Source organism: Triturus cristatus, chromosome 8 (genome assembly GCF_964204655.1).
Source record: "Triturus cristatus chromosome 8, aTriCri1.1, whole genome shotgun sequence".
Lineage (NCBI taxonomy): Eukaryota > Metazoa > Chordata > Amphibia > Caudata > Salamandridae > Triturus > Triturus cristatus.
Window position 1 is genome coordinate 116,271,063 of NC_140591.1, and position 23,421 is coordinate 116,294,483.

The following is a 23,421-nucleotide window of genomic DNA, read 5'->3' on the forward strand; positions in this document are numbered from 1 at the left end:
TAACCTGTGCTCAACGTTCTGGTAGATTGGCACAGAAGCAGTCAGGCTTAAATTAGAGGCCATGTGTAAAGTATTTATCCAGCACACAAACAGTAACAAAATGAAAAAAAATCCCAAACCAATCATGAAAAACAGATCAACCTTAAATAAATAAAGACATTCCACAACAACAAAAATCCAATCAATAAAACCGGAGCTACGCAATTCAAAGTATTAGGTAAAAATTATGCCTAAAAGCACAAAGGGCCACTCAAGGTCATCTGGTCATGCTACGCCGGGGGGAAAGTCACATGGTAAGGCTGAATGTAATGCAGAATCGGTTGGATGCCGCAACCAGGTCAGTCGCGCCGAAGAGTTTACTTTTGAGTCTGGCATGAAGAGTTCCATTTGCGGTGGAGGTGGCCACGAGGAACAGGTAGAGTGTTGCTGGTGATCGTCGGTATAGCATGAAGAGCCGGTGGGGCGTCATGGACAGTGTTTGCTATAGCTGCGCACTGGTGGTTACCACTGGTTGTCTATGCTCTAGCAGGAAGTGCGCCTATTGCGTTGGTGGCAGTCGCTATAGCGCGAAGACCAGGTCTTACCGGAGCTTAGCATTGGCAGTTGTCACAGACAGCAAAGTGCTGGTGTGAACAGGCCCTTTCATGGCCTCGAGGAACCCACACTTTGGGATTTTCACCTTTTTTTTTAGGAGGATTACACGCTGACCATAGCCAAGGGTCCAGGACCTGGGATGCACCTCTTGAGGATCCGGGACACCCTCCAGCAGACACCATCAGGGCTCAGGCAAGTCCAGTTCCAGGTCCAGACAGGTCCAGTTGCAGCAGGTCAGCAGCGCTGTTGCAGAAAGGCCTCTGAAGCTTGTTGTATCCCTGTAGCTCACACAGTAGGTCAGCGAACTGACCCGTGAAGTCCCTCAGGTTATCATAGGATGAAGGCAAGCAGGTCCAGTCTTCCTTCTCAGACAGCAAGGCAGTCATTCATGCAGCAGGGCGGTCCTTCTTCGGGATTTTTTTACAGTTCCAGGAGTGTTCTGATGAGTGTCTCTGGAGGTCCAAAATACATAACTGGTGCCAGCCTTTGTGTGGGGGAATCCCTGTCCTATCCCCAACATCTGGTTTTGGAAAGTGCTTCCCCTGTCAAGGCTCTAAACTGTCTGGGGTGACAAAAGGCAGGGCAGGCTTGATGTCTGGTTTCTTGTTGTGAACAGGAGGCAAGTTTGGAAGTGTAAGTGGTGCTGGGTGCTGCTGCTCCCCAATTATCCTGACAGGATGTCCCATTCTATCCACACCTAAGCCCCTTTTGTGTTTCTGTCTGGAAGCATTACACAAACCACAACAGCAGAGCTATTCTCTGTCATGTGACTCAGGACACTGGCAGAAGACCCAGTTTGGTAGGACAAGAAAATACCAACTTTTTAAAGAAGGCATTTTCAAAATTGTAAGAGTGTTTTAAATTACAATTCATTTTAGGGTGAACAGCATATCTTTGTCTGCTCCCAATCGAAAATTACCACTTATTAAATGTAATAAGCTAACCTACTGTCAATAGTAGAGAGAGGCCTTCCAACAGTGAAAAACAATTTCAACTTAATTACAGATGTCTTACTTTTAAATACTATGCACCCTGCCCAATGAGCCTTTAGAGCCTACATTTGAGTGACATATAAGTACTAAAAAGTAAGGTTGAGGTCTACCAAAAGGTTTATTTTGCCAGGTTGAAATAGGAGTTTAAAACTGCTCCACCGGCTGCAGTGGCAGGCCTGAGACACGCTTTACAGGGCTACTTTAGTGGGTGGCTCTATGGGTACTGCTGTCCACTAATAGCATTTATTTTATGGGCCATGGGTACAGGAAGTACCATTTACTAAGGACCTGCATGTATGTTAAATGTACCGTTTGGGTATATGTTGATTCTGCCATGTTTTAGGGAGAGAGAGCACAAGCACTTTGCCACTGGTTAGCAGGGGAAAAGTGCACAGAGTCCTAATATCAACAAAAACAGGAGCATCAACAGAAGGGCAAAAGCTGGTGGTGACCCTGCAAATGGTCCGGGTCCAACAGATATCATTCATGGACCTTCTAATTTTAGAATTAAGACACTACAAACTCCTTTGTAATGCGTTAAACTGAAATTGTTGTTGCCAAGTAGGATAGGGTGGTGACATGTTTGGCTTGACAGGCTAGTTTTTCATTTTACTACATCCTCTGTGGTTCACTATTGACTCACCTTAACAAGGGGACATACTTGTTCCTAACTTTGGTTTTTCCCCCACTAATAATGTTTATTTCCTTTTACTGTTTTCATATCAGCATATCAGCTCCTAGAATCTGCAGAAACATCTCTTTATTAAGTCAGGTTGCATATCTCTGCCTGGTTATTTGAAAGACAACTCGGGTTTTCGCCCAAACTGGTCTTGTTTTAAAACGTTTGCACAAAATCGTTATATTTTCTCAAACGTCTTCCCTTGCTTCTTTTGATCACAGATTGCAAACCCATCGTGAAGTGCATGACCCTGCCGTCCATGTCTACGCCAATGAAGTTGGTGAGCCTAGAAGAAGCCCAGGCACGCAGCCTCGCCGCCACCCATCCGGCACGCAAAGAGAGGAGGGAGAACAGTTTGCCGGAAATTGGCCCCGTTCCCGGAACCTTCTTCCATACTGTCATCGACCTTCCTGATAACAAGTAAGTAAGAGGCACCTGATTAACTAAAACTTCAAACGTGGTGTAATTGCAGTCATCAACCAATGTACCAGCTAGAGAACTAGCCAAGTTACCACCTGCAGTACAATCGGTGAACCGACTGACTCACTGAGCAACCAACAGACTGGTCAACTGACTCGCCAGCGGAGCTTAAATAGTTAGAATATAGTATGGTGCACTGCATTGGGGGAGGTATTGTTGCATTGCTCACCATAACTAGTGTTTTTCAATGATTAGTAGAATTTGTGTAGTAATTATAACATTTTCAGTTCTGAGTATACAACCATAGTTTCCCCTTTTGACAAAATGTTCATGATTTAGTTTTGTTCCTAATGTTATACTTTGGCTCCACCCTAGTGTAATGACCCACTGCGCATGTGTCCACACACAACATGTCCTGCACCCAGCCCTATCCTCCATGCCCATGGCACTAACCGCCTTGTCTACTTGGCTTTCGAAGCAGAGTATGACCTGCTGCCCATCTCTGCGCTTGGCGCGAGTGCCTCCAGAGTGCACTGGAAATGGCACTGGCTCTTTGCTATAGAATGTGGTGTATTTCTCTGTCTCTGATCATGCCCTGTGCCCAGCACCTATGCCACCCAAATCAGCTAAGGATGGCAGTGGCAGTGTACCGCTTCCTATGAGGGCGGCTTCTGGTCATTGCCTGTGCCCAGGCCCGATGCCCTCAACCCCTGCTGTGCATGGCCTGGGGCCTCAGACTCTAAGCTGTGGACACAGCATTCTGCGTGTGCAGCCTTAGTTCATGCACAGCAGACTCTGAGCACAGCATGTGTCCTTCGATTACACACAGCAACTAGTCCAAGTGGCCATGTTCCAGACGTTTTTGGACACATTATTGTAAAATGCAAAATCTTTTATGGTAGTTAATTTTATTGTTGGGTTCTCTACTTTCTATTATTTAGAGTGTATAAGTTTAAAAACCAGTTCTAAAACCTCTTTCTGGTTCTCTGGCATTTTGTACCAATTTAAGTTTTTTGTTGAGAGGGGCAGGTATGACTTTCCATCATACAGTGTTGACCCCCCGCCCCCATCCTTGCAGCAGTTGGGCGCGACTAAGTAGTCACCAGTTGAAGACCAGTCTGCATTCCATAATGGCGCCAGGTACAGTATTTTAAGTCTGTGACCTGTTCTCAGACTGTCCTAGAACAAACAGTTCCAGAGCTGTTCTAGAACCCAGTGGGAGGAGATAAAACAGCTCTGAAGATAGATTGATGATTTTATGCTCCTAAAAGTGCCCCGTCATTTGGCAACCCTGGTATTTACTCTTAGAGCCAGCTTAGGGGTATATTCACAAGAACGTGTGCTAAACATCACCAAAAAATGCTAACACAACTTTACACATCGTAGCCCATCGTGGGAAAATAATCCTGTGTTGACGTGGAATTCACTACATGGCGGTAGCATGCGATAGTCCGGCGAAAACGCGGCCAATGTCCGCGATACAACCACCCCAACGGAGATAAAAACACAAACCACAACACCAGAAAACGTGCGAGTAGCCCATTCGCGATGAGGAAAGCAGCGATAAGCACCTCCACGACCATGAAACACATGGCAGGCGGGAATAAGCACAACAAAAGCCTGAAAAAGTAAGACAGACTAAACAGAAAACTGCCAACCACAATGGAGGCAACCCGAGCCAGCAGACAACCCCACCAAACCCATTGGCAACAAAACATGGTACATGGCAGGCCATCTTGGACAATATGAATGCAGCCTGAGAGTGGAGGAGGACAATGGCAGAAAACCAAAACTCCAGCAATGATGCGAAAGGCACAAACAAGCAGAAACACGCCAACAACAAGAAGGCAGCAATGCACACCGGAGGTGCCACACCAGGAGCTGGATGACATGGAGGAAATGGTGTCCACCACATCAGTCTGGAGATGGTGGCAGGACTCGGGGACCGGAAACTGCACCAAACAACAGACACAACAGCAACAGGGAGAGGAACCAGCAGGGACTGGGGGACAGGGAGAGATGGGCACAATGTCACACATGCACAACTAAGCACAATACAACTGCAGACAAACCATGCCCAAGAGTAACAACACCAACCAGGAGCACAAGGCACACAACCCGGCAATGTCACACCACTGAACAAGCACAGAAGTGAAGACAACACCGCCTGAAAGGGAGAAGGGTGAGCAATATCAGAGCTGAAGGGACATCTCACACACAATGCAGCACACACACACAGGGGAAGCAGAGCACACCAACATCGAACACAATGTGGTACAAACACCAACTTGTGCACAACCAAACACAGGACACAAGTGCACCCACCTGTGGCCGGTAAACGGCCATACGCATCTGGCAAAGCACGAAACAGGGACATGACAATGCGCAAGTACACACAGCCCTGATGGGGTAGCAGTGCACGTATGGCAGGGAGCCAGAGAGTCTGTGACGCACACATTGGCATACAAATCAAGACACAACACAGTTGGAGACAAGTGAAAGTGCGGAAACTTTATCAACAAGTGCGAGTCAGTACGGCCAAGAGAAGTGCCACGATATGCAGACAAATGCAGCAGCATGTCTGAATGAGGAACGTAGGAAAGCGCACATGTCCAGCTCGGGGGAGTCCCTCTCCAACACAAGTCAGTGCCAACCCGCGTTGGTTGTCCGCGCCTGGAACATGAGTCCTGGCCAATGCAGCCCTGTCCACTGTAGTCTTGGTACATGTGACCATATCCACAACATGCAACCATGTGTCGGGACACGTGCAATGGCTCACATCCAGTTGTGGCTGCAGGTACCTTGTCACTCGTCCATGAACGCGAGTATAGCTGCGTAGGCCAACATCTCCAATGAGCGATCATCGTCCACCACATCTGAGATATCGTCGATGTAATCCATCTGCTGACGCGGACAGATGTGCTGACTCCAACCACTGGGCCCAATGTGCACCAAAGCCCAATCGGGTAGTGGCTCCATGTGCTCACTGCACACGACAACTCGTGCAATCTCCCAGGTCCAGTTTCCAGCCTGCATGCCAAACATCCATGCATGCCATAAGCGGTCATCCTTGTGACACTCCTGGTCGTGGGCCAACAGGGGGCGCATACACATGCTGTAATCCAGGTCAGCTACCGATACGTTGGAGAGGCAGACATCCATGGACCACTCGAATATGCACGAGCAACAATTCAACACAGGCTGCACGCAGGTGACGTGCGCAAGGTGGAAGCTCAGCCGGTAAATGATCTGCAGCACTGCCAACGGCAGTGCCCCCAGTACATGCAGCAGACGTGCACGGTACAGCTCCACGTGACTGGAGTCGAGCATGTGTCCGGGATAGTCTGGCATTGCGGCAGTGGCTCTGCTTGAAGCAGCACTGGCTTGACCCGAGACAGTCCGGTGGATGAAATGGCACAGCTCGGTGCAATGAGCAGTGTCTGTGTACAACGGGTGCAGGCCTTGGGTGGGGTGGGAGTACATGTGAAGGCCATTTCATGCACGCCAACTACGACCAAGGACTACTGTGTGTGGGATGTGTACACGTTGGTCTCACTTTGGGCAGTGCATAGTGTGTGAGTCGCAAGCAAATGCTATCGTATTTGTCAGGGGTTGCTGGGCACATGCAAGTTTCTGCTCGGAGCTGCAGATGTGCTACCACCTGATAGTACAGACAAAGGACCTTTCATTCCTACAGTAACTTCACCAGCTGCATGCATACCGGAGACGTACATAGGCCGGTCGTGGGTGTGGTGGGACGTCTGCGACCCTGGGATTCATGGATGATATGCCCAGCACGATGCACATGAGCGGACTCACTGTGTGTCACGTTGTCACACAGCTGCTCCTCCCTGCCACGGGCACCCACACTTGTGTGCGCTTCACGGTTGCATCACGTGCACTCCTGCGGGACACCATTCCAATGCCTGTCTGTGCATGTCCAGTGCCATGCCAACAATACCGTGACGCTGGCCTTCGAAGGTGTGCGCCAACTTGGGTGTAGGCCAATGGTCAGGGTGGACACAGGTGTTCAGCCCATGGCTGGCTGGGATCGCACTGCGAATGAGGCCAGGCAACAGACTCATTCATGCGCAAGACTGATACACATAACACCTGGCATGCATGTGCCAAGACCCCGAGCATTCTTGTGCTCCTACACGTCCCCGTACCTGCGGGCCTGCCCTCCTGGTACATGCCACATTATGTCCTGTGGCCATGGTGGCGACAACACCCCAAAACAGAGACATACTTACCGCACTTCCTGCACCGTGCCAGGTCCAGACCACGCCCTGCCCCCCTGCCAAACCAGCACACACAGCCTGTGCATGCAGGGGGGTAGGTGCGGGGCTACATGTCCAGGGTCACTGCCAACGCTGAGGTGACTTGGCAACGTCCGCAGAAGACAGCACACTGTGATGTTGCAGGGCCCGTGCCCATCATGCTGATACAATGAACACACGGACACACTTGCTCAGATGGTGTAAATGGCTACAGGCACGTGCACACGGCCACATTTATTATGAGGCACACTTACCGAGTGACACCTGTGTTGGATGTGTGTGGGGTGTGTGCACACCAGCTGGCAAGGGCTGCCTGGTGCAGTCAGAAATCAACAACAGTGTACATCATAAAGGACACAACCATTCAACCATAAAGGCCCCATGATTTGTGCTGCACAAAGTCAGTAGCCCCGGATGCACTGCATCCTGCATGGGCCTGCCGCCACGGGCCTCTGACTTGCGGTGCACTGTGGAAGGGTCACGGCTGCAGACCAGGTTCACCGGATGACCAGGGGCCTTGTCGCAGAGTGTCTCAATGGACAGTGGAAGGTGTACCACCAGGGCAGGATGCAGAGGGCAGGCCCATGCTGATACAGTCACTATGGGGGAGATGAATGGAACAGGCACGTGTCGGACACCAAGTCCGGTCCAGCCAGAAGAAGATGCAGAAAACCACAAGGCCATGGGCTCTGAGCCACCAAGGTCCAACCAGGTGGTGCCCATGACTCATTGTGCACAGAGTTAGTGGCACCAGTGCTGTTAGGGGATGCCGCCTGCGATGAGGCGTGTCCAATGGTGTGGATTCCTCCACATCTTACCCAGAACACAGTTCCACATGTGTGACCTACTGGACCGCAGTGAAGGCCTGAGGCAGCAGTCAGCACGGGCCATTCACCGAGTGTCGCCGGCATAGGTTGGATGGCCCCACCGCCCTGCGGAGTTCAGGTTCAGTGGCACCACGGGATGTGGACTTGCGATGAACAGGGTTGATGGCACCAGGTCAGGTGTTGATAGTGTTCGGTCACCTCCGTGACTGTGACCCGGCTTTTGTCCGGACTGAGCCGCATCTTCCTCTTACTCCTCTCCGTGCGACCACTGGTGTGGACTCTGCTATTCGTGATTCGCGACTAGGTGCTGGATGTGGGACCTACTGGTCCGCAGGTTAGTCTTGGTCTCTCATCCACGTGTTGCCAGCTGGCGTTGAACAGGGTTAGTGGCACCACGTGTCGCCGGCTGGCGTTGAACAGGGTCAGTGACACCACGTGTAGACCGGCTGGCGTTGAACAGGGTTAGTGGCACCACGTGTCGCAAGATGCCCATATGGAACTATGCCTAACTGATTGGGGGGGGGGGGTCTGGTGCGGTGGCCGCTGCCCCAGCTTTGGTGTCACTGCCATTCAGGACTCAGGGCACAGTTTCACATATGGGACCTACTGGGCCGAATAGGATGCCGGTGTAGTATGTGAATGAGGAAGGAGTAATGTGGGCCTGCGTCGGGGGGGGGGGGGCAGCGATGGCTGAGAGGCTGCTCGGGTCACGGCCCTCGAGCTTGGAGCTTGGAGCTTGCGCCTGCAGGTGGTGGGCCCTCCGTGACACACGCCGGTGTCAGCAGGTGATCAGTGTGGCCTGGCTGCGCTGGGGCGGGCCTGATGGGTTTGGGGTCCAGCAGGCCAGGGTACGGCAGGTGCACAGGATCACAGGCAACTCCGCTCACGAGGACGGCGTCGGCCTTGTGGCATGGTGAGAGGCGCCACCCTGGCAGAGACGTTGGGCTTTCCGGAACAGGACCACGCCTAGGGCTACGTGCTTTTTATTCACACCCCTACGCTGGCCTGGCATACGCCGGTCCGTCCGACTCCGCTCACCCTTACGGGGGGGACGTAACAGGCAACATTTCCGTGAACTACCCCACTGGCCGGGGTGACATGGTTGCGTCCACTGTCCACTACACTCCATACACCTGAGGTGTATGTCGCCATGGATATGGGTGTGTTCTGCATACTGCAGTCTGTCCAGCACATCTCCGCCACTCTTGGCATTGTATACTTTCCCAATCATGGTTCTCCTGCCTCCTTCACACATGCCTGGTTGCCACCTCTCCCCACATTTGGCTAGTGTGTGGCTGAGGTGCCATGCCGTTGATGGCTCATGTTCAAGGCATGCCAGGTTACCATTGTGAGTTGTTCTGTCGTGTCTAGTGGGTGGGCATGTTGTTTTGCATGTTGGTTTTGATTTTGTGACGTGAGCGTTGCCAGTGTTGTGAGTTGCATGGTTGTGGAGTTAAGGTGAGTGGGTTGTTCATTTGGAACTTGCCAAGGGGTTGTGCATATCCCTTGGTGCCATCCTGGGAACGCTGGTTGCTGATGGACTGTCGGAGGCTGGAGGTATCTGGGTATTTGGAGGCGACATTGGTGGAGGTTTCACGGTGTTCGGTTGTTGCCTGCACATTGATGTGACACGTGTGCTTTCTGTTGTGGTGATTGTGTGCTGTGTCGGCAGGGGGCACAGGTATGACATGTGTGCTGTGGATTTCCCCCAACACGTGCGTGCATCCAGCTATGGTGTATGATCCTTGGTTGGTGTCCAGCGGATCCTGTGCATTGTGTTGGACGTATAGGGACTGGGGTACCAGGCTGATGGTGATGTCCAGGACAGGTGTGAGGGACTTGGATGTGGCTGGCTGTGAGACTCCTCCGACTCTGGTGAGTGTTGGTTGGGGGGTACCAGGGGCCAACAGGTGCAGCACAGCCAGCAGCTTTGTGTGGGGTGGGATGTTGGTTGTCCGCTGTGTTAGTGCCGTCGGCCTGTTGGGCGTTGTTGGTCAGGATGCGTACGATGGTTGTCCTTTTGGGCCTGTAGTGGGCAATTACATTGTCAGGTGTTGGGTCTGTGAGGCTGGTGCGTATCCTGGGGGTCCGCTGTCTTTGTCTGCACTGCCTCTGTGGTGTTCCGGGAGGGGGGAGTGTTCTGGGTGGGGGTTGGGGTCCTGGGGTGGTGGCGGTGGGTGTTGTTGCCCTCTTGGGTGTCCGGGCCGCATGACCAGTGTCTCCATAGCATCTGTTGCCCTTCCGATGTGGCTGTGGGCTGTGCTCCCTTTTGTGGTGCAGGCTGTGGTCGGACTTTGCACCAGGTCAGAGCAGGTGTTATTTTCCTGATGCTAACGTGCCTTATCGCCTGTTTTGTGTTCTTATCGCAGTTCTGGCTGGTCATTGTGAATGTTGTGGAGTGGTGTTGTCGCGGCTTTTGGCACGGGAACGCCTACTCTGCATCTCATTAGCGATAGTTGCTGGTGTCTTCTGTGGTGATGTTTTTTGTGCCTGCTATCGCGGGTAAACTGGTGCTGTGGGCTGTTAACACCAGCTTGTGAATGGGACGATAAATTTATCGCAACTTTGGCTGTGATAAAGTGCCATTAACTCAGCGATAGATCCTTGTCAATATCCCCCTTGGTTTTGTGATCACTGGAATACTGGGGCCCACAACACCTAGAGAGAGGATGTCTGAAACAGTCTGACACTGTCTGGCCAAGTGCAGAAGGACGTTTAGTGATATGTTTAATGTCAGCGTGCTCTTGTGGGGTTCTCTTCAGACAGCTGGACTAGCAGAATTATGAGCGGCTCCTAGCACCGATACACTGTGGTGTTTACTTATTTATTTGAGACTGGATAGTGCTCTAAATTTACCTGCACCTCAGAGAGCTGTCTTGGGTGAAGATGTACAATGTTATCTGGAAATGGTCCAAGCAAGAGATTTAGCCATATGTTAATTTGTCCAAGAGTCAGATCTCGGTGACCTTAGTCTGGCAGCATTAATCTATTATAGCTTCACATGGTCATTTTCATAGCGCTGCAGCCGAGGGGTGGATGCTCAGGACAAGACAACCACCTTTTAAGGAAATCACCCTATGGGAGTTGTTTCGCGTACCGACCCCTCCCACTGACATCCATCGAGTTGGCGCCCGCTGTGGATGTTTTCACGTGACTTTTGTAAATAAAGTAGGGTCCTTGTAGGTAATTAGTCCAGTAGCCAGTAGTGTAGATTATGTAGGTGCATTGAGTTACAAGTAAGATGGTACAGGCCCCACCGGGAGCAGCATCCTGCTGCTCAGCCCCACTCATTCCAACTGACCACTCATCCAAGCCATGCACTCATGAACACTCTATTACATCACACCCACACAGGCTGAGCAGCAAGGAACTAGGAGACACAAGATATAACCGTGACGTCACATTTTGATCCGGGAGGCACACGGCTCTGACTTTTCCTCCCCTATATAGCAGTCAGACATGTTTTTGTAATTTCTTGGAATTTGCGATAATAAGAAGAAAGAATTGGATAGCATAGCGTCCGGAAACAACTGTGTTTTTCCTATGTGTCTGTCAGTAGGTCATATGAAACATTTGCACGTTACTTCTTCCCAGGTTCTCAGAGGTGTCAGGAGATCGCTCCACGTCACTAACCTCCAAAGAGATGCACAACTGTGATGTTTGCAATGAGTTTACCTCTGTGGAGCACAGTGGCTGCTCCGCCTCTAAGACGGAGGAGCGTTGCCCCACTGCTCAGCACGCAGTACAAAAAAAGAAAATGATAATAACAAGAGTTATTATCATTTTATTTTTCTTTGCAAGCCTCGGAGCCAGGTCGGATGGGGCGGGGCTTGGCTTGCTGCCGTCAGAGCAAAGTGAGGAGTGATTTTCACTCCCCAAGTGTGCATGACGGTTTGGCCGGCCCTTTTGGCCAGCCAAACCGTTATGCGCACTTAGCATGTTCTCCACCGGGCTGAGTAGCACAGCCCAGTGGAGAACATGCCCAGGCACTGCCTGAGTAGCCTGTTTGGCCACTCAGAACAATCACGACGCTGCTGATGCAGCGTTGTGATTGGCTGGGAGAGGCAGGGAGCCTGGGTGCTGCCTGTTCTGCAGACGGAGGAGAAGCTGCTAAGTTTCCAGGTTAAGTGTGACATACCCATGTTTCCAATGTGTTTGTGTGAAATTTCAATTCCATATGTATTCCATATGTGCCACTTTGAGTGGTTCTAATGCAATTAGAAAAAAGCTGTTATATCCATTTAGCAATATAGATTTTAGAAACGAGCCCCTTCTTTCCAATACAATGGCCTAGAAACAGATTTGAAACTGCTGGAATGTTTCTGAAGAGCATACTTAGGGCTCTCAGATTCCTCAGACCTGTTTGCAAATAGTTCCTCCGTTCCAGTTTTTTACTCTACATCCTGAAATTGTGGCACCACTCTAAATCCAGAACTACAAATCCCAGAACGCAAAGTACTCTACGAGCAATCTCTTATGCAGGCCATATGCAGCTGTCATGCTCTTACTCACCTCCAGCCTCCTGATGGCCATTGACATGCTTTTCTGCTGACGTCCAGTTCGAGATGTTAGTAGTTTTGTTTATGTGTTGCTCGCTGTGCGTGATAGGAGACTATTCGTATTCTCTAATTAGTGATAATACACATTCTAAATAAATGCAAAAATCATTCAGTGTGTATTTATTAATCACATATTTTAGAAACACATAGTAGAAACAGAAGCTGTTTCAAGCGGTCACTCAGACCTTGCACAACAAGATATTCAACCGGTGCAAATTTGATTGTTTTTTATTGAAACTCTGTCTGAAAATCAGCGGCCCTATTGTGAAAGATGCAACTTTTATATAAGTGTCATCAAGTTTGAAATAAATCTTAAGTGGGCCCTCGAACAGGAACTTCCTGAGATGACTAACATCTGGTTACCGCATTGTAGGAAAGTGTCTCTTTTGACATGGTTAGCTCCAAATCTTTGCCTGATGTCTGATGTGATTTCGAGCTGTGAGCGCACTGGGTCACCTGCTAACCAGAATCCCAGTGCCAAATCTCTTTCCCAAAATTTACCACAATGGCACAACTTTAGTTACCCCTGTAAGTCCCTAGTAAATGGTACCCCTGTTACCTAGTTCATGGGTACTGAAGAGGGTGCTCTGGGGCTGTAGCACTGGTTGTGCTTCCCCAGGGACCCCTCACCAAGGCTATGCACCCTGCCATTGCAGGCTGCGTGTCTTGGTGCAGAGAAATCAGGAGTCAACATGGCACACAGCCCTGTGTGCCATACCTCCCATACACTAAATAAGATATAGGTAAGTCGCCCCTACAGCAGGCCTTTAGCCCTAAAGCAGGGTGCACGTTATCCTATGTGTGGGCCTGTCATCATGAGCAGATATTCCCCTACAATGTCCAGTGTATTCTGAGAAGTTGTAAGTGCACAGGGAAACCATAAAGAGTACATGGGCTGGATACTTGTCAACACAAGTTTTCTAACTCCTTGATGGCTTCAATGATTCCTAAGGTGTTTGGTAGGGGTGGGCGAAGAATTCTACTCTGCCTGCGGAGTTCACAGAGTTTTGCCCACTCTGCGCTCCATGCGGAGTTCTGAGAAAATCAGTGAAGGGATGTGGAGCGGAGTTCTATTTCTCGAGCGGCTTGCCAATAGTAATTTGGCGAGTTCTTGCGATAAAAAATAATGTGCTAGGCCTCCTCCTGACGAGGACCCATGGCATTGAGAAATCTGCCATTCGCGTTGAGGAAGCTGCCGCTCGAGTAGAGCAGCAGAAAGCAGCAGCACCCTCTGGCACGATGCTTAGTGCCGTTCGTGCTGATTTTACAGTGAGACAAACTTTTGGCACTATAAAACAGTGCGATCAGCATGACTTAACAGACTCCGCCGCTGGAGTAACTCTGCAGTGTTTTTCTGGAACTTCGCAGTGTTCCGCGGAGTAAAACTCTGCGAACTCTGCCCTGGCTTAGTGTTTGGTACCAAACATCTTGTCTTACCAAACCCTCAGTGATGCCAGTTGTTAGAACTGGGGGTCTCTAGTTGGCAGAGGTAGGTACCTTTGACCAAATAGGGACCCTTGCTTCTAAGTCAAGGAAAGGGGATTACACTACTGGATAACCCCTGCTCACCCCCTTGGTAGCTTGGCACGAGCAGACAGGCTTATCTCAGAGGCAGTGTGTTAAGCATTTGTGAACACATACAGTAATACAGTGAAAACACTACAGATGGCCATTACACAGGTTTTATAAAAATAAGTATTCTTTATGTAGACTTAACACAAGACCACAAACGACAAAAATCCACATTACTGTACTCAATATTGACTTAAAGATGGTAGAATTAACTTAGTTCAAGTTGCTGGTAAATGCGACACAGTTCTCACAAAAGTACCTGGATGCTTAACACAAAATAAACAAAAGGCTTGCAGCGTTGGAGATGCGTTGGTTCCTTCCTTCGGGGGAGTTGATGCGTCGCGCCTCAATACTTGCGCAGAGTAGGGGATGCGTCTTGATCCTTACCGGAGAGGAGGTGATGCGTAGATTCTCATGCTGCAGCCCGGTTGCGATGCGGCAAGATGGCACCTCGATGCGATGCGACAATCCAGTGTGATGCAATAAGATGGTGCCCTTGATGCGACGATGTGAAGACGATGCGTTGACGCCCTGGCAGCCTTGCGGCGACTGTAATTTGGATCCGCGACAGGTCCTGCGACACGCTTCTCCAGTGATGCGACGGCGACCCTCACGGTGGCGACACGCTTCTCCGGGATGCGACAGCAGACAACTGTGATGAGGACACGCTTCTGTGGAGATGCGGTGGCGGCACGCTTCTCCGGCGATGCGACGACTACAGCTGCGGAGGTGACACGCTTCTTCTTGTGTGTCGCGCTTCCAGCTCCCAGCGACACGCAGGCTTCTGCAGCTAGAATTCCCAGCAAGCAAATTCAGAGGGGAGCTGGTGGTGAAGTCCTTTGTCCCTGAGACTTCAGCAGGAGGCAAGCACAAGTTCAACCCCTTGGGGAATTATTCTGCAAGATGATGAACGTCCTTTGAAAGTTCCTTCTCCTCTCCTTGGCACTGAAGACACCACTGTAGGCCAACCCAACAACACAGCACACTGGCAAGGGGGCAGTAAAACTCCTACAGCTTCCTTTGGTTCTTCTCCTTGGCAGAGGTTTGTCTTGTTGTTCCAGAAGTGATCTAAAAATCTTGGGGTCTGGGTCCCCATATTTGTACTACTATTCTCTTTGTTTTCTGAAGGCAGAGAGGCCTTTGCCTAGACCAAACCAGTTCTGGTCAGTACTGGAGCACTTTGTTTACATGACTCCTTCTTTCCTTTGACAGTGTGGGCAGAGACATCAGACGCACCACAGGAGGTGGAGCCAGCATTGTGGAGGGAAGGCACAGCCCTATTCAGGTCCCAGATGCAACTCCTCCCACCCATCTACATGCAGATCTCTCTATTCCGCCCTGTGCTGACTCACCCTGTCTCCTGGAATCCCCCAGCCCCTGTCACTTAAACTCCAGACACAAAATACACAACCTAGCAGAGGCAGGCTTGGACAGTTAGGCAAGAAAATACCAACTTTCTAAAAGTGGTATTTTCAAACACAGACTGTTAAAACCAACTTCACTAAAAGATGTATTTTATCATTCTGAGTTCAGGCATACTAAACTCGAATTTCTACCATATTCCCTGGGTCAGTTAGGATTATAGGATGTTATAATCAAACTGCCCATTCTGGCCTATGGGGAACAGGTAGCCTTGCAATAGTGAAAAACGAAAATGGCTGCAATTCACTATTAGGACATGCCACACACACCAGGACATGTCCTACCTTATACTTACAATGCACCCTGTGCTTGGGCCTACCTTAGGGGTGTCTGATATGAAGAAAAGGGAAGGTTTAGGGACTGGAAAGTGGGTGTACTCACCAAGTTGACATGGCAGTACTAGACTGCACTCAGGCTCTGCAATGGCAGGCCTGAGACACACTTTACAGGCTACTTCTGTGGGTGGCACAATCAGTGCTGCAAGCCTACCAGCAGCATTTGATTTACAAGCCCTGGGCACACATGGTGCACTGTACTAGGGTCTGACAAGTAAATCAAATAACCCAATCATGGAGTCACTAATCAATACACCAATTTAACAACAGGGAGAGCATATCCACTTTAGCACTGATCAGCAGTGGTAAAGTGCCCAGAGTCATAAAACAGCCAACAACAGGTCAGAAAACATACAGGAGGAAGGCAAAAAGTTCAGGGATGACCCTGCAAAAAGGGCCACGTCCGATACCAGTGATGGATTTAATAATACATTCACACTTTTAGAGAGTCCCCTGAAAACCTGCCAAGCAGTGGTGTGGTTCCTGACATGTTTTTGCCAGCTTGCCACTACCAGACATGTTTCTGACCTCATGGGGTGCTTCACTCCTCCTCTAGGACAGGATGACCTTCTTGGGTGTGAAGCTTCAAAGGCGATGTCACCTTTGAAATCCAAACCTCCAGGTATTGGAGGAAGCCAAGCCCCCTTTCCTGCTCCACTTTTGGCAGGAGTAAAGGCGGTAAAATTAGCTAGATTAGAAGGAGGGTCCCCTCTTAGCCTACCCCACCCCTAGGGCGGGGCAGGTGATGTGAACTCCTCTCCTGAAATTCTACCTTTTTGAGATGGTAAGAAAAACCCTTATCAGAGCTAGGGTAATGCCTCTTCCCACAGGAAGTGGTCACTAGAGGGTGTAGACACCTTAAAGGAAGATAGCCCATTGGCTACTACCAGTCTCCCCTTGTAACGCCCCTAAATTCAGTATTTAGGTGGCATCCAGTGGCAGACGGTATCTCTGAAGAGTGGCGGGGACTGAGGGTACGGGTGAGATGGACAACACAAATAAACAATAAAAAGACCACTTATCTGCCGCATCACTGGATCACCGCATCGCGCTCTTCTAGGCTCCTCCTCTCCGCAGGCACAGGCTCCACTAGCTAATGCTGACGCTGCTTTCATGCTGCTGTTGGCAGCATGAAAGCAGTGTCAGGATGAGCCTAAGCACCGATGATTTGTGGTCCCAGTGAGGCTGGGAACCTGTGCCTGCTCTCTCCAACTTGGCAACGCAGCTGGGTTGGAGAGAGCTTCAGTGCTCAAGTTGGTTTGTACGGCCTGGAACGACCGGCCAAATCGTCATGTGCACTGATTACAGTGCAAAACACTCCTCTAATGCCTATTTTTCGTGTTTAAGGCTGCTGGCTGGGGGGCGATGCGCCTCAGCCATATCGGAGAAGCCGCTGCTGGTGGCACCCTGAGACTTGGACATCAGATTTGATGGACAAGAGAAGACCAGGACAAAGAAGAACCACTGCTCGTGAATCAAATCCCTGCTGCAGAAGAAAAAGGCACCAAACCATGCCTGCTGCTTCCAGGACTCGGCAATGGATGCTGCTGTGGCGTCCTGAAACCTGAAAGGACTCAAAAAACCAGGAGGCTCCTCCAGCCTTCAAGAATTCGTTATGAAGCTCCCTTGGAGTGAAGGTATCACTCCCCTGCACACTGCAGGGACCAATCCCGTGAAGTCCGGTTTGGCGACATGCTGCCCTCCGATGACCTTGATGCAGCATCGAAGTCAGAAAAGGCACAACGGCTCCGGTGGGTCTGATCCGTCTCCCACCAAGTTTGGAGATAACAGGACCTTCCAGAACCGCGGAGTACCAATACTCGGGGTACCAGACCTCCAACGGCAACAAACGAGGAGACGAGTCTGCTGCGGACTCCTGTAGCACCAGAAGCAAGCACCCATTGAGGGACGTCGAGACACCTGAGACCCACTTCAAGATCGCCTCCCCAAGTTGCCTGCACCTGACCACGAGGACCTCAAGACGCACAATGCCCATTTGATCTGCTCACTCTGGACCCAGCCCCAGCGCTGACCAACTAGCTCTGCTCCCATGGTCCCCAGGCCCTTGCAACCTTCTCCCTATAAGGAGGCGCACCAGACTTACCTGTAAGTCCCTCTGTGCAGTGATTTTTCAAGTGCCCCCCTTTTGTCTTTGTGCACCAGCTTCCAAGACCACAGCACCTTTGCTTCCAGCCAATCTAGGATACTCCTGTTCTACTCCTGGAACTTTTGACCTGGTCCCAACATCGACCTAAAACAAGAAGGTGAACTTTGTGAAAGCAATGCTTGAATTGCTATGAATAATTTTTCTGCTTGCGTGCGGCCGCTAAAGTGAAAGTAATCGCGGTAAAGCGCGGCGTGCGCGCCCGCGCACATGCACTGTAGCTCCAGGCTGGCCTAGTAGCACTTTTTGGAGCCCTCTCATTAAGTCTCGCATGGGCTGGGTCAGGCGAGATCTAAAGAGAGTCAGCATTACCTACATTTACCTCTACCTGTCTGGGGATTTCTCACACTCTCTACATAACTACTTCCTTTTAGTGCACTGTACAGAGAGGCATCCTGCCAGGTAAGAAAAACACAGTAAAATAAAAAAGTAATTCTCATTCCTAAATGGCTCGAAGGAAGCAGCTGATAAAGTTATGGGAATAAACTCCACGCGCTCCTTTTCCTTGCAGTTGCTACAGCAGCTCAGTGCTCGAAATAGCAAGCAGGCGCCAGCAGATGGCGCTCTAGGATCATTAAACTACGAGTCAGCTCCCAGAGACGAAATATCTTGTATTCATTCAGAGTACATTAACATTTCCCAAAAATCTATGTAAAGTAGTCCAGCTTCGTAAACGTTATTGTGAACTAATGTTACCTTATGTAGGCTCGTTCTTATCAAATATAATTGACCATTCGTTGTTGCTTTAAGCTACAAAAAAAACTTTTTCCTTTGAGCCACAAAGATAATTCAGTGAGATGTGCTCTTGTTTAATCAGCGCATGTAGCTTGGTGTGTAATCAGAGGTTCTAGTTATTGCAGGACTGGCTCCGCCTTTCATCCTTCAAAGTTTAATTGAAACGAGTACGAGTTGTCTTTTCGTCCTAGGCGCCTGATTTACTGGGTTATACAATAAGGTATTCAAGTCCAAGCACGCAATACATCTTGGGCCACAGTAGAGGCGCAACTGGAGCAAAATTTCGGGGGGGGCTGAGCAAAAATTTCGGGGGGGGCTGAACTTTAAGCAATAGGCAGAGTGGAGCTGCAGGGGTGAAACAACAGCGAGGCCTCATTAACATACAAATGGTCTTTTAGAGACCTGTAAAGTGCTCGGGTGCGGCTGCTTTCTTGCCCGGGAAGGTGTCTCATCCCACACACGAGGGGGGGGGGGGGGGGGGGGGCTGAAGCCCTTTGAGTCCAATGGGTGTTGCGCGCCTGGGCCACACACTAAGGTGGACAGGTGAGCTTTGGAGCGCTGTGGAAATAAATGTCACTCAGCAGAAATGAATGTCACTCAGTGGAAATGAATGTCACTCTGACCCTTAATACTCCACCAAGAATAGTCCAAATTAAGTCTTCTGTACTTTTCTGCGGCGTGCAAAAATGTATGAGATGTGGGGTAAAATGTCCTAAGAAGTCGCAACGCGCAGCAACCAAAGGTGGCACCATTGGCCAGGCGCGCAGCGCCCATAGGACTCAAAGGGCTTCAGCACACACACAGCCGCACCCGAGTACTTCACAGGTCTTTAAAATCCCATTTACTTGTTAATGAGGCTTTGTTGTTTGTTCACCCCTTCTTAGAGCCTCTGCATTTCCACCATGCCTATTGCTGTTAGAATTCCCCCACCCCCCGGAAATGTGGCTCTAGTTGCCCCTCTGGCACGTGACACCCATGGGAAACCCCCACCTTTCCTTGGTGCAAAGTAGCTCAAGAGCAATTCTAAAACTACTTTTCGGTGCAACATTTTCCACTAGAAAGTAAATCCCCAAACCGCACTTCACTGTGCTCCGGTTTACCTCGCTTTGGGGGGCTCTGCATTGGTGCGGTGAAGGGAAACCTTGGCTGTGGTTTAGAGCAACACGTTTTGTTCCATTTGCAGGACAATGGAGCCAAATGGAATTCTTATATTTTTGCCCTGAGTAAGTACGTAATATGGCCTTGGTATCACTTGCACAGTACACAGCCTTTAAGTTTGCATCATAATGAATTCACATGGTGTACACTTCCCTAGATCAGGGGTGCCCAACGTAGGTGCAGGAGGGCCGGGTCCATGCATGATTATTAGGATTACCCCTTGAGATAACTCAACACATAAATAAATAAACAAATTCACATACATTTTATTCAATCAAATACACCACTTTTATTCAGTGTTGATCCTGAAAAGCTGGCTTAGGTCCTGCCTGCCCTCTTGCTCTAGAGGCTGTACCTGCCTGGCTTCTTATAATGAGGGGTTCTGTCCTCGCCATTCATTGGACAGACCTGTGTTTACCTTTTGCATCTGCTTCAGACTGGAGGGTGTGGCTGAGGGCACTGCCCTCTGCCGTTGTTCCCAGGGCCCTGGGTCCGCAGAGACCTCCGTCTGGATGAGCAGGCTCTGGGGGGACACGAGGGGCCGGTGAGACAGGCCCGACCGGCCGGCCTCAGGCGGGCCCGCCGCCTCCTTGTCTGAGGCAGGAGATGATATCGGTCACAGGACCCGCATGAGGCGCCTCACACGATGGGAGACCCGCCTGTAGGTGGCGCTGCCGGCTGCAGACAGTGCGCCCACCCCGGAGGCGAGCATGCCTGACCCTGGTAGAGGAATGCTGTCAGGGAACCCTGCAGGTCACTTCAGGTGTTATCACTTCTGTGGAGAAAGCCAAGAATCCAGGGCCCTGGCGCATGCAGCAATGATGTGTGTATTTACAGAAATGCGGTCTTACTGCTTCGAGAACGGTAAGAATGTCACGTCCCTGCACAGGAAATCTGTGTCCATCCGCACCAGCGACACGCTAACTCTGCACCTAGTAATACACAAACAAATGTTGTGGTAATATCACGAATACTGTTTGCGGTAACACATTTACTGAAAGTGTGGCATTACTGCAAATGCTGTAGTAATGTAAGTGCTGGGTAACTGAGTGCTGTGAGTTCAGGGTTAGCAGTGTAAGTGCTGAGTGAAAGGTGTGCCCTTGTTAGCGCAGGGTGAGTGGTGTGCCCATGTGAGAGCTAGTGACCACTGTATCCAAGTGAGGGAAAGGCGAGCTGTGTAATGGATGGCTAGATTCCTGGGTGAGTGGAGGGTGAATGGTGAACCTGTGTAAGTGTAGGGTGAGGAGTGAGCTGTATAATGGATGACTAGATTCCTGGGTGAGTGGAGGGTGAATGGTGAACCTGTGTAAGGGCAGGGTGAGGAGTGAGCTGTATAATGGATGACTAGATTCCTGGGTGAGTGGAGGGTGAATGGTGGACCTGTGTAAGTGTAGGGTGAGGAGTGAGCTGTATAATGGATGACTGGATTCCCGGGTGAGTGGAGGGTGAATGGTGAACCTCTGTAAGTGTAGGGTGAGGAGTGAGCTGTGTAATGGATGACTAGATTACCGGGTGAGTGGAGGGTGAATGATGTACCTGTGTAAGTGTAGGGTGAGGAGTGAGCTGTGTAATGGATGACTAGATTACCGGGTGAGTGGAGGGTGAATGATGTACCTGTGTAAGGGCAGGGTGAGGAGTGAGTTGTATAATGGATGACTAGATTACCGGGTGAGTGCAGGGTGAATGGTGAGCCAGTGTAAGGGCAAGGTGAGGAGTGAGCAGTGTAATGGATGTCTAGATTCCCAGGTGAGTGAAGGGTGAATGATGTACCTGTGTAAGTGTAGGGTGAGGAGAGAGTTGTATAATGGATGACTAGATTCCTGGGTGAATGGAGGGTGAATGGTGAACCTGTGTAAGTGTAGGGTGAAGAGTGAGCTGTGTAGTGGATGACTAGATTCTCGGGTGAGTGGAGGGTGAATGGTGAACCTGTGTAAGTGTAGGTTGAGGAGTGAGCTGTGTGAATGCGGGTCAATGTATCCCTAAACATTCTTGGTAACTTACCGGGTCATTGGCGCATGGTAAGTGAGGTTTTGGGTGTAATTTAAACTAGAATTATTGTTAAGTCAATCAGAGACTTAGGGTGGAGAAAATACATTATCAATGTTACTGAATCAAAATGTAATGTTATGTTAAAATGATTTCTAAAGCGCACAGCTGCCCCTGAAGGGGCTCCCCCCCCTCTAATTATGGAAGAGACAAATCAGTGATGTAAGCAAGAGCATCAACTTAGATGTAGAACAGGCAGGACTTCACAGTGCTTAATTTGTAAACAAATAAGTGCCAGGGCTCTCGTCAGGAGCCCACTGCAGCTTGCACCACACATTGCCTCTGCCATGCTGCCAATACCCGTACCAACACAACTACTAACCATCACAGTCCTACGAGTGTGACAATTTGTACTGTTCCAGGCTCCCAAAACTGTAAGAATGGTTTAGGTGACAGGTAATAGTCAGTTTTAGTGTAGCCATGCTTATTTCTTTGGGGGCCTGGAATAGTCAGAATTGTCACACTTGTAGGAGTGGGATGGTTAGTACTTGTGTTGTTCAACATTGCCTGTTGTGGTCATCTCTAAATTAGACAGACATCGGCACCTTGTGGCAGACTGTCATAAGCTCTGGTGTTGACAATTAAGTGCCAGTGCTGAGTGCCGTAAACGTGTGGCACAAATTAAGCACGGTGTGTTCAACTGTTTCCGGGAATTGAAGGTGATTTTAGATCTTTCTGTGGTGAGGTGGCATAGAGTTCCATAAGTTCGGAGCTAGGACAACGAAGAAGCAACCTCCTGTTCTGATGCGGTGAGGGGTGTGAGCCAGGGTGTAGATCAGCAGAGCTGCTGTGCTGAAGGATGTATGACGAGTTGTAATGGTATGCGTTGTAGTGACATGCGTTGTAATGACATGCGTTGTAGTGACATGCAATGTAATGGCTGCGTTGTAATGGCATGAGATGTAAAGGATGTTGCATTGTAATGACTGCGTTGTAAAGGTAGTGCGATGTAATGACTGCGTTGTAAAGGTTGTTTCCCGTGCTGAAATGCATGAGAGGGAGAGAGTAGGACAGCGCCCTATGTATTAAGATATGGCGCTGTCTGCTCTTTACTTAGCAACGGTGCCAATTCAGGCTTCCTAGTGCCACACACACCTTTGCATGATGGTGCAAAGGTGTTTGTGTTATGGCTAGCATAGGTTTTGTACTGGAAGCGTACCATTCCAGTACAAAATACCATGCCTAGACAAACTTTAAAACGTTTCCAGTTTTGGATTTATGCTGTGCAGTACAACCCACATGCAAAGTCGGAAAAGTTTGGAGTAATAAAAATATTTCTCATTTTTAACACCTGCCTCAAAGAGGTGTTATTTTTAGTGCTAAACACGTTCTACTATTGCTGGCAGAAAGAGTCATCAAAAACCACGGAACCAGGGGTCACCCATGCTCGGCCCTTGGAACACCCCTTTGACGTAAAGTAAAGCAAAGCAGCGCAGAGCAGCGCTTTGTGTTACTTTCAGGCAACTTTGGAGAGCTGCAAAATAAATTTCAAATACACATTTTACATCAGTTTGTGTCACTTCAGTGACAGAATGGCCCTTAAGAGTAGACGTCTGATAAATGTGTTGAATGCAGGAATTCATTCTAGTGTTCTGAAGATAAACACTGTCACATTATTATTGTTTAGGAGTTGAGAAA

At 49.7% G+C, this 23,421-nt stretch overlaps 1 protein-coding gene across 1 annotated transcript in view; it reads left to right on the forward strand.

The window, feature by feature from the left end:
* The window catches only part of ARHGAP31 (Rho GTPase activating protein 31), a 496,424-nt gene that overhangs the window by 434,632 nt on the left and 38,371 nt on the right, over positions 1-23,421 (forward strand). Inside the window, exon 7 of the mRNA XM_085621137.1 lies at positions 2,487-2,685. Coding sequence (XP_085477263.1) covers positions 2,487-2,685 — 199 coding nt within the window. The remainder of the gene's footprint in view (positions 1-2,486; positions 2,686-23,421) is intronic.